The sequence below is a fragment of the Athene cunicularia genome, assembly GCF_003259725.1.
Source record: "Athene cunicularia isolate RWA chromosome 1 unlocalized genomic scaffold, athCun1 chr1_part1, whole genome shotgun sequence".
NCBI classification, from domain to species: Eukaryota; Metazoa; Chordata; class Aves; order Strigiformes; family Strigidae; genus Athene; species Athene cunicularia.
Window position 1 is genome coordinate 118,910,386 of NW_020799091.1, and position 11,747 is coordinate 118,922,132.

Sequence of the window (11,747 nt, forward strand, 5' to 3'; positions counted from 1 at the left end):
AGTTAGAATTAGCTCTATGGAAAGCAAGCCAGTTCTTTGCAGCACACTGGCAACTGACCGCTCTTTATGGCAATGTCTGTGTGAATGATTGAAAAGTTCCTTTGAGGTTTAATGGTATGAAACAGAGAAGCAGCAGAAAGGAAATTTTTTTTCCCCTCCCTCACAAAAGTCCTGCTTACTCTGGCTTTCTGGTCACAGAAAGAAAAAAAAAAAAAAAAAAAAAGACACCCTAAACAAGTCCCCACCAGGTTTATTAACAGCTCCAGGCTGAGTACCCATGGGGCTCTTTTTATTGCAGTGGATCACACACCGCTTATCTTTCAGCCCTGGTTAACCAGGGGGGGGATGTTATGACATGTGAGAGGAAGCAGCAGGGCGGAGGAGGAGGGTGGTGTGAGTGTGGCTCCCTGGACTTTTTCTGCGCAGTGGAATTTCCCAGGCAGGGTAAGCCCTGGCAGGGACATTCCCCTGCCAAGGAGGCTGGCAGGAAACCCCAGGCTGGCGTAACACTGCCGAAAAAGGGTCTAGAAGATGCTGATGCAAGATTCACAGCAAGAACAATGAAAAAGGCCTGTACAACAAGGGGACGAAGAGAAACCTGTGGCATACAACGGGGCAGGGTTTCTTTCCCAACAGGGTTAGGTTCTGCTCCTTGCCCACCTCCTGCCTGCAATGCCGCAAGCAGTCAAGCTGTGTCTCATAGCCCTTTTTTGTCTTGGCACTACAGGGTAACCTGAACAAGTAGGTGCCTGCACAGCAATTGGATAAGAAGCAAGAGAGATGCAGTGTCCCACAGATAAAAAAAACAGCTCCAGCCTTTGGGGGGTGGAGCAGGGCAAACACCTCTCCTTGGCGACTGCCTGGATTTCAGTGGGATTTTGCCCTCAGAAAGGTCAGGATGAGTTTCATAGAGGTTGGTGTCAGTTAGTGTGAAAGCTCCATACACCCAGAAGCCTGATTAAAAGGAGGGGGGGAGCTGTAAAAAAAAAAAAAAAAAAAAAAAAAAATGTAAAATAGTCACCCGCTCCAGCAGATACGATAACTTTCAGCATGGAAGAAGTTTCCAGAATTTTCCTAGAAGATGAGCAGATCCATCTGAATCATACTCCCTTTTCTTCTCCTTCCAGCAGTGGCATGGGCCAGGATTGACCGTGTTTACCAAACATGGCAAGCAAGGACAGGATAACCAAATCTTCTCAGAGCAAACATTCCCTGTCTCCAGCACCTTTCGTTACCCCTTCCCAAGCACAGTTATCACATACGGTTTCTGGTGGCTGGCGCCAACAAGGTAAAAGCACCAAATCACTTATCCCTCTGCCTGTTAGCGTCTCCAGCGCCACCTGCACTGGAATGTAGATGGCAAAGAAAACCCCCTCAGACTTTACCCACACCCTCACCCTGCCTCAGCAAGCTGCAGGAAGGAGGTAGGAGAGAACATCTTCTTCCCAAAGGTGATCATTTTGAAACCTTCCCCCTGCAGGCAGGAAACGCTGCGTGGGCTCCAGCTTCCTGTTCGCAAACGCATTATATCACTGGAATACGTTCAACTGATAATCTTGATGGGCTCAATACTTTTCTTTGAAATAAGGGCGGTTTGTTCCAGCCAGGGCTGGTGTTTGATTGCTCTCCGAAGGCCCGTGGTGCTCTCAGCCTTGTCTGTCACATGGCAGGGCAGTGCCTGGCCAGACCCTTGCCCTGCTCTCTCCTGCGACAACTGCGGAGCAAAGCATGCTGCTGCCACCGCGGGCCTGGGAGGCCTCTGGGTGCTTTCACAAGGTACCAAGATCTCTCTTTGCAAAGAGGGGAGGCTGCAGCCCCAGAGGGACACGGATAGTTCAACATCACAGGCGGTTGGAGCAACCCCTGGAGCACCACTGATCCAGCTTCTCCACCTCTTTCTTCCCAAGTATCATTGCCTCTTGAATCAGGGCAGCTCAGGTGCTTGGGCTCCTAAAGCCATAGGGGACACTTATTACCAGCTGTAAATGCATTGGAGGTCAGCCCCCTCCCATGCACCACTCACCTGTGCAAACAGGCAATATCCAAATACAACAAGAAACAAACAAACAGGCACAGAAGGGCAGAGTAACAATACCATGGTTAAATAACTGATGTACGGCAGGGCAGGACGAAAAGTCACAATCAAAGTCAGAAATCAAAATATCTACTTGTAGCAATACCTGTTGCACAGAGGAACAGGGACAACAGGAAGAAATTTGTTTGCTTAGAGAACCTATGTTTCCAACAGTGGATATGAAATTGTGAGGACTGGAAGATACACATATATTGGACACTTTTTACAACAATGTAAAATAATTGTAGTATCTGCTTGTTACTAGGGCTCTTGAACTTTTTTCATTGGATTTTTAAGACAGTATCTTTTTCTATGAAGTCACATTTTTTTCCTATTTTTACTTACCAAGCAAAGGCAAAAATATGACACAGCAGAAGCAAGGAATAATAATATAAATACATACAGCAAAAATTATAAAGATGGAGCAGAAAGAGAAGAAACCATTAAAAGGAAGAAACAGCTAAAGACAGAAATAGTTGCCTTGACAGCAGCAAATGACAATTCCCTGGAAGAAACTGATTCAGGCAGAGAAAGAGGGCAGGTGGGACTGGAAAGTGTGACTCACCCGGCCCAGGGAAAACCAGAGGTTAGGAAGGAACAGAAAGAACTGAGCGCAGGATGGCAAGGGGGGGAAAAAACGTGAATTTGTCATGGTTCTTTCACTGCAGGTACCTTTATCGTGCCTGTCACCTGCTGAACACCAATGGGCACATCCCACCTGGAAGCTCTTTTGTGAGTTCCTTCAGCACGGGCTGCCGTGCTGCAGCAGAGCAATAGCGCTTGTCATATAACTAGTCCAAATCATTGCAAACAACCTGCAGCAGAGATTTAGAGTGAAAAGGGAGAGCCCCATATCGAACCCAACCAAAAAATGACAGGTTCATACAGAGGGCCCGAGCATGAGGGCACTGGGTGGAAAGCATTTGTCTCTTTTCAGAGCTAGCCAGGGAAGGGAGAAAATAACAAGTGAGGGGGCAGCACAAAATGTTTATTGGATGGCTGAAACAGGAAACACCGACTGCCATAGCATAGTCTTGCTGTCAGACCACACAGTCTACTAAATTTTCTGCATTGCATAAAGAACTGACTTGGGATAGACTGTCCTATCCCAGTAACATTTAGTCCTCTGGATCCTTTTGTAATCTTGATCATCAACTGAATTTCACTCTAAAATGAACTCCAAGCGAAAGAGCTTCATCCAGTGGCATTTGTGCCATTTGTTTTCAAAATGCAACTATCCAGGAGTTAGAAAACAAACCACCACCAAGACTACCACATTGTGGCTTATGTTTTTCATTTGAGAGTCATCCCAAACTCTTTTCCAGTGCTTCAAAGCCCTCTTCTGGCCACATTCATTAAGGATTCACTAATCTATTAAACCCACGCCAGCTGACACAGTCAAGATGTGGGGGAGGGCACGTTGTAATTTCACTTGGGTTTAGCGATGTACTCACTTGCATCTGGGGCTCACACAAAATAACTCACATGCTCTTAATTCTCTAGCATCCTCCCACAAAATCTCTCTCTCCCTTTCCAGGCAAAGAAGCTCCTGTGCAATTCACCACCACAAACTCAGAGTGGACCGACTCATTTCACCCTGAAAGGCTACTGAATATGCCCACAAGAGTCTAGTAACACCAACAGTGAAGGAGGACACAGTAATTTGGGCGGAGTTTTAGAGAGTCACTGCCCAGATACACGTTAGATTACCTTACATGAGAGTTCAGATCTGGGTGACAAACACCACAGTGAATTAACATTTCGGGAAAGACTCAAAGATCCAGATTCAGGGAGATAATAAAACATTTCCCTGATTTTGAATACATTGATCTTGCATTGTAAATAAGACAGCTACTGTTAGAAGTTACGTAAAGCCTTGCTAATTGGGGGTGAGGCGCTAAACCATGGGACAAACACAAAAAGCCCCATTCCAACCAGATCAGAAACCATGTGATCTCAGCTCTTTGCTAGCCCAGGTGAGCCTTCTATCCCTTTGTCTGCTGATATCAGGCTCAAGCCCCTTCCCTGCCAAGCACCTGTGCCATCTCAGGCCAGTTACATCCCTTCTCTGAGTCACCACAGGCTCTGAAGTGCACATGACACAAGACAAAAGCCTGCCTGAGCACTCCTCTTTATTCCAGTGATAAATGCTTTTGTTTTGTTTTAAAAAGTTCCCCACCTATGATATCTGTCACACCTACAAACATGTGAAAACCGAATATACATGGCTTCAAACCAACTGTAAGCAGAAAGTTTGGAACAGTACCTAATACATGATTGCTATAACATTGCTGTGCAGAGGGAGTAGAGGAAGAGGTGGGCGAGCAGCCTTGATGGGAAGAACTGTTCTTTTTTTGACACATTTGGAGAAACACATGCATGTAAATATCATTGTGCTATAGCAGAGGAGCGATTCTCTCCCACATAATTGATATTTCCTTTGGAAACCTCCACATGAGCACATCACCAACCTTCTTCCTCTCCTTGGTGTCACAGAGACAAGACTTTTGCACTTTGTCCTTCCTTCGATCCCATCCTACCCATTTTTGCTTCCCCTCTATCTCCTGCCCCTCAATTCCATTTCCCCTCTAAGCAGCTCACTGAAAAGCAGCTCACGCTTTGCAGCCTTGCTACTCCATTTCTGGCTAAGTGAAGGCTGACATGGGTGGGAGACAGTATATTTCAGTTTTCAGAGCAAAACGTTGGAATAAGGTACTTTGCCTTTGCCCTGTTAACCTAACGGCTGCCAGGTGGCATTGGCGAGAGCTGGCTGGGACGTGAACTCAGCTCTTTGGTTTGCAGGAACACAAGAGCAGCACCCCAGACCTCACCACTGGCTGTCACCCCCTACCCTGCCTCCTCCAGCAGACACCACCAAATGAGAGGAGGAACAGGAAAGCAAACACCTAGCAATACTGCCTCAGTGTAGTCTCTTCTAGTTTCCAGGAATTTGTAGTTCAGGGCTTTTTCCCAGTCAAACAGGCTATTTTTGGCTATATATATAGGAAATCAGCACACAGGGCAATGCACCCTGCTTGCTTCTTTCCCAGCTGTGAATCCTGGCTGCAACCTAAGTCCAAGGTGACTCGGTGGCTAGCCCACAAGTCCTCCACCCTGGCCCTCCAGCCACTTCAGAGGCTCCCCGCTCTGTGCCATGCAGCCACTTTCTCCCTCCCCCCATGACCTGCAAACACAGCTTTTGGGCTCATGTGGTGGGAGGCACGCAGCCAGGCAGCATACGATGCCCTACAGCCCTTGCACACACTGACTGACTTACAGGACAGATCTCTCCTCGATTTAGCTTCCAGCACTTAAAGTAAACCCTGTTCATAAGCTAGAGAAGCAATGACCACGCTACATCTCGTCAATTCCTCACACTGCTTCTTTAAATGAAGTGGCTATGGATTTCCTCTTAGCTGGTTGGGTTGCAAAAGTTCTCAGAGAAGGAAGCCCAGATTATATACAAGCTTTTATTATGTGTCAGGCCTGATACACTGACAACAGGAAAGATCAGGGTGCTTCAGCACTAGGCCTCATGTCAGGCTTGTGCTGCTTGCACGGACCACTCTCCTTCAAATACACATAATCAGAAAAGAAAATCACTTTTAAAAGGGGATTTTAATCTATAAACCATAGTGCGAAAGTTCTACCCAACACACAGCGCAAAAATGTATTAGGTAAAACTAAAGGAACTACTACACAACTATAACAATATAAATTTTGTGGGGTTATGGCAAACAAGATAAACTGAGACTAGATCAGATGAAACAGTTTAAATAAACTTACCCTCTTTATTAGGAACTTCTTACTCTTTGAGCTTTTTGACTATTTAAATTGTTTTTCATCAGGAAATAAAAGACATCAGAGCCTTCTTTGTATTGTAAGCATTTCAGTAATATACATATAATAGAAAAAAACACTTTTGAAAACCATCTTTTTCCTCTGACACACAGATATAGAGTCCTTTGCTGCTACCAACAGATAGCAAGAGCCTTCCAAAGACTCTGAATACACATGAGTAAAAACTGAGCATGGAGTGATCTGGACTTAATGATTAAATGCTTTATAAATTAATTACGCATTTGCAACTGAAGTTTTTTGCTGCTGCTTAAGCTGCCATGAGTGAAACGTTTTAACCCACACGTCTGCAACAAAAACCCCAATGCTCTCACCCTTCCCAGCAGTCGACTCTAAATCTTTGTTTTTGTCACATATATATCATGTCACCTGTAGTAAATAAAAAGTTGTACAGACCTTGTAGTAAGCAAAGTTCCTGTTTTCGAATGCTTACCTCTAACAAGTAAAACAATGAAAAATGGTAATTTGAATCTTGTAAAGCAGAGCTGCAATAGTGCTGCATAGCAGATGAAATTAGAAGCAGCTGAAAACTTGAAAAAACTTTTTATCCTCTCTCTTCATCAACGATTCAAGTACCATTTTTACTAAATTTCTCGAATGAAGAAATCAGCCTAACATGAAATATATGAGAAACAAGATTCTCAAAATATCAGGTGCAGAAAATCACTGTGTATCATTCCAATCTGTAAAACAGAGCTTACATATTTTATAAAAAAATTGCTCTGAAACCTTCCGATAAACACCACAAAAATACAGTCTTTCTCACTGGATTTCGAACAAAAAAAATTAAAGGGAAAAAAAATCTCTGTATCGAAATGTTAGTAATTAAATGCTCAGGACAGGAATGAAAACATGAGAAATAATACAATTTCTCCCCTTCAAGTGAAGAAAATGGAAGTAAAAGGAGGACAGGGCTTTGAAAAACCTCATTAAATAAATTTTTTACATACGAATGAAGATACTTAACCGACAACTGAGAAATTCCTTTCCAGTCCTGTTTCATATTAAGTAATTTGAAAAATAACCCACTTCTTAGCCTAAGTTCCTGTTGAAATCCATTTAGAAGCTTTAAAGAAACTGATTTAAAAATATTTTATTGCTTCTGTTTCCATATACAGTACATACACAACTGGTAACAAGACAAGAATAGAAATGAAAAATAATTTATAGTTCAACTGAATGACATATAAAAGCAGAGTGTCTCCCGTCTTCATCTTAAGACATGAATATATCCTCAGTTTCTCCCTCTCATCCCTGTCTATTCCAGAGCCCAAAGAAATGAAATTTTGTTCCTCATTCCAAATCCACTGACAATTTCCCTCAAGTTCATTACCTAAAAGCTAGTTATTTAAAAAAAAAATAATCTAATTACTCTAAAAGGGAGAGGTTCTACCAGAAGGTGATTAGAAATCTTTGCTAATAGCAGTCCTGTTCTCTTTCCCTCAACTGTCAAAACATTTAAAAAAATATTTTCTTCTCTGTCTGGTCTTGGTAGCTAACAGCCATATAACGTTGCTGTTGAAGAGCAGTGGTGGGCACTACAACATTCAGAAAAGAAACATGCCGCCACAACACTTGCACACATGATAAATGGCTTTATGAGGAAAACCAAATGGTTAGTCCACAAATTATGTAGTTTCCTTCAAAGTAAAAGTCTGAAGCCTTATTTTTATTAACATTATTTGGATAGATTTGTTATTCAGGATGAAAGCCTTATACTCTATTTTAAAAAACACACCTGGAAAAGATGAAAGGTCATTTTGCATTGTGGTCGTTTACCTTCCCAGACTTGAATTGGTGTGGTCTTTATTTAGCAGAGGATAAATTGCCATTAGCATATTAAAGTAAGAAATAGTTACCTAAAGCTAATGTATGGACAGATACTATGTGAGGCAGTTGTCAGTAGGAACTGGCAAGTTGGACCTCCTTAATTCTGATTTGAAAAGCTAAGAATATATGCTATTTCAGTGTATGCAACTCCTCCAGTCATTTTTTAATATTTTAAATTTTAAAAGTTTATAGATGGATGCTACCGATGGCTTTTACATGCTAAAAGCATTTACATTTGTTTATAGGAGTTCTCAGTTGTCCTTTAAAATGACCAAAACAAAAACCAGTTCCTGTAGCTGGTAACATTAGCTCTCTTAGGACTCCAGCAGTAAGAGCACAATCTTCCTAACATAGCAGCAAACATGGCAAAGAGTAAAAATTTCTCATATGAAGACATTTCAATTATTCCAGTCTGTGCAACCGACCATTTTGCTTTATTAATCTTCTTAGCTTGCTCAAAAAGGCTCAACTTTCACATTATCCTTAAGCATAATGAGCTGCTTCAGAAGCACTCCACTATTTTTTTTTTGACACATTTCTCAGTAAATCCACTGGTAAAGACTACCTCTGGCCTGAGTGGGACCAGAAATAAAACAGCATGGAACACTTCCCCACTGTTTAATCAAACAGTGATAAAATTTTCAAAGCACTACTAGTTAAAACTATAGATAGGCTGAATCAAATTAGCAGCAGTAAACACCAGGCCAAGAGGCCCAAGAGTCACCCACTTTCACACCGGCAAAACCGCAAATATTTTCCAAGCATCTGTAGGATGGGCAACCCTGTGTGCACTTGGCTTTTGGGTGCAATTTTTCTGACCTTCTCTACTGGCAGCAGTGAAGTCCATGAATAAACAATAAAGCTGCCAGACACAAAAGGGGCATTGTTGCATGGCCTTGACACTAGTGTGTGCCAGCTACTGTCACCCATCGCCAAGTATCGTCACATGCGTTCAGGTCACTCGGCTTCTCCATACAGACACAAGGTATGAATGATGTACAAAAGTAATTATCAGAAGCGTGGCTTTGCTGGAGCCTAACGGAATAGCTTGCCCTTACAGGGAAGGGAAACACTTTCATTAGTAGATGCTTCAAGTAGGCAAGCCTGCAACTTGAGCTTGCAGAAACTGCCTGAGACAGTGTCTTCACTGAGGTCATAACATACACATTTCTCCATTACAGATAAACCAAGTAGTAAACAGTGTATCAAAACTCAAAAGAGATTCAGTAGTACAGGAAACCAGACCAAAATATTGGCTATTGGCATTATTTAGCAGCGATATGTAAACACCAAGAGTGCCTAAGTAGTGTACACTATTTAACATCAGCAAATTCTTGATGAATTAATGTTACAGATATTTTGATTGTGCTTCCTTGATTGATTTTGGTACACTCCCTTCATATTTCTAATTAGGACTTTGAGACAAGAACAGACAACTGTGCTTCTCTGATATACAACTGGAGGGGATGTCCCTCAAACTCTGGGACGCTGAGAGAAAGACCACTCCCCAAACTTCTCCCACATTTCATACATGGTTCTGAGCAGCAAGACCCTGGCAACACAATCAGTGTCATATGGATTAAATTCAGCATACAGTGCAGACAACTAGTAAAGCTAATAACCCACATAATTTCTTATTGAATCCTGTCAATTTAATTTAAGGTGCTCTCTAAGCATCTCAGATATGAATGATAAGGTTGAAATAATTCAACCTCGCAGGAAGATATGGCCTGACCAATCAACTCCTCTTTACTACCCTTCACAGCTACCCAGAGTTAAGGCCACCCTGCTTATACTGCATGCAAGTAAAATAAGCAGAGTTCTTCCATGCCATCCAGCATAACTCGATAGCTGCGACAAAGAGCAGCTTTGCTTCGGCTATAGCAAAAGATGGCATAGGGATACCCAGTAGTGCTAAGTTTGCAGAGGGCACACATAAGATAAAAATGCATCTATTTGATTCTTAACAATGACTTCTTTTGGGTGCAAGTTATGTGGCAAGTAATGAGCCAGAGACATCTCCCAAGCATCCACAAAGTGCACAGCAATTCCTGAGAACATTTTCCTCATGACAGAATCAAGCTGAAAGGAATACCAGTCACTGTTAAAGAGGCTCACTTCTGGTCCAAGCTCCTGAACATTAGCAGTTCTGATGATGATTAGAGTCTTGGGGCTGCGATCCAGCAGTTGAATAATAGATCTCCGAATGTTCCTCAGCCGCCTGATGTATACTTCCACAGGGAAAGTGCTGAAGTGGGACCATATAGTTATGGCGACCACCGTGTTTCTCCCACCCACTATGCCATTCAGTTCATTGGCGATGTAGCGCAGTTCACTGCTAAAGACTGTTGAAAAGCGAATGGGTGGCCCGTGACAGCGGAACTTCAGTAGGATATTGTGCTTCACGTCCACAGACATGAAAGGACCCACATTCTTAGGACTCCCCAGGTTAAATTCCACTAGATCTGAAATCCAAAGAACAAGCGTTAGTGAAAAATGGCATAGGAGATTAAAAGAATCAACAAGATACTAGGGCCACAGGGTAGCAGTAGATAAGGAAACCTGAACATCATTCTAACAACTCTAAAATCAAACAGAAGGTAAGCATTATACACGTGTTAGCTTCATATTTCAAAGCAGAGTTCGTGGGTGTTGAAATCTGCAAGACAGCACACTTCAACTTCACAAAGCTGTTAATGACTTCTCCAAGTTTCCTAAATTATTTTCTTCTCTCTATCACAAAAAAATTTTTTTTCTCCAAATAGATTCATTCAGTCATTATTGCCCTATGAATCCAGTGTTCATGGGAACCCTTCTGGTAACTTTAGGGGTCCATTAAATTTAAGGATGACTTTAACTTGTAGGCATTAAGGAGTTTCAAAGTCTGTGTTCCAACACAATTTAACTGCTTTAGGCTTAGGGAAGGAATATCTAATTGGATGCTGAAATTCTGTTATTTAAGTTAAAATAAGGGAAATACAAGAAAGGACCCCAAACCAATCAACAGTAACTAAAATCATTGGCTACTTCATTCCAGAGTCACACGTATGGCCGGGATGCTGCAAAGCCTTATGCAGGCACCCAAAGTGACTTCTGCCATGCTCCCCTGGCACAGTTCCACCTGAACTCACAGCCACAGTGGCAGTCTTCGGTGGTGAATGATTTTGCAGGGACAACTCTGCAGATACCTTGTGACCCCATTTCCAAGGCCTACATGTTTCCAGTGTCTGCTCAAATACTGAACTAACTGCCTTTCTGTCAGGACTTCTGATGACATTTCATCTTTCCTCTTCCTTTGTTTTGTCATTGTCATTCAGTAAGATCAACTCTGTGTCTGAGTGTGAGAAATAAAGCTCTGCAAAGGTCTTTAAGGGAAAATCAAATTTAAAGAAATAACCTGGAACAAATGCTGTCAGATATTCAAACCACTGCCTTATTGTAGAGTCTCCAAACAAGTGGATTACTTTTCCTTGTAAGCACTTGGTTATATCATCTGATTTGTTAAAATGATGGATCCAGTGTGTTCTGGGCCTCCACTGGTCTTCATAATAATAACCAGAAGGAGAAACTATGGGATCTTCAGCTCTGTCCATACTACTTGAATCTGGAAGAGAAAAATTCTTTGAAAATTAACACACAAACAAAAGCAGGCTCCATAGCCTTCACGGACATACAGCCAGTGAGGTATCAACATCCTCCCTGGTTTAAAGCAAAAGAGTGAGACGTACCACACAGATTCAAAAGCTCGGCACATCACACTTCGGTAAACCCGAGTATTTCACCCCCTATCTCTGCAGCAAACCCTGCAACTGCTGGTAGAGTTGGTTGGACAATTATAGATTAGTTTAAATTAAATGGTGTCTCCGATGATGAAGTGAAAAGCCCACAACCTGACACCTTTCACGCTTAGGAGCGCTCAGTCTGGGTGCAGGCAAGGCAGGGAGGAGCGGGGGCAGAGGGACCAGCAGGTGCCGCCAGAGGGGCC

The 11,747-nt window shown here is 42.6% G+C and overlaps 1 protein-coding gene across 2 annotated transcripts in view; it reads right to left on the reverse strand.

Annotated features, from left to right (window-relative positions):
* Positions 1–6,355: 6,355 nt before the first annotated feature.
* NXPE3 (neurexophilin and PC-esterase domain family member 3) overlaps positions 6,356–11,747 on the reverse strand; it is a 21,861-nt gene continuing 16,469 nt past the window's right edge. For both annotated transcript variants that reach the window (XM_026850692.1, XM_026850699.1), the window contains 2 exons: positions 11,160–11,366; positions 6,356–10,227 (listed from right to left, as the gene is read on the reverse strand). In XM_026850692.1, coding sequence (XP_026706493.1) covers positions 9,677–10,227; positions 11,160–11,366 — 758 coding nt within the window. In that variant the 3' untranslated portion in view covers positions 6,356–9,676. The remainder of the gene's footprint in view (positions 10,228–11,159; positions 11,367–11,747) is intronic.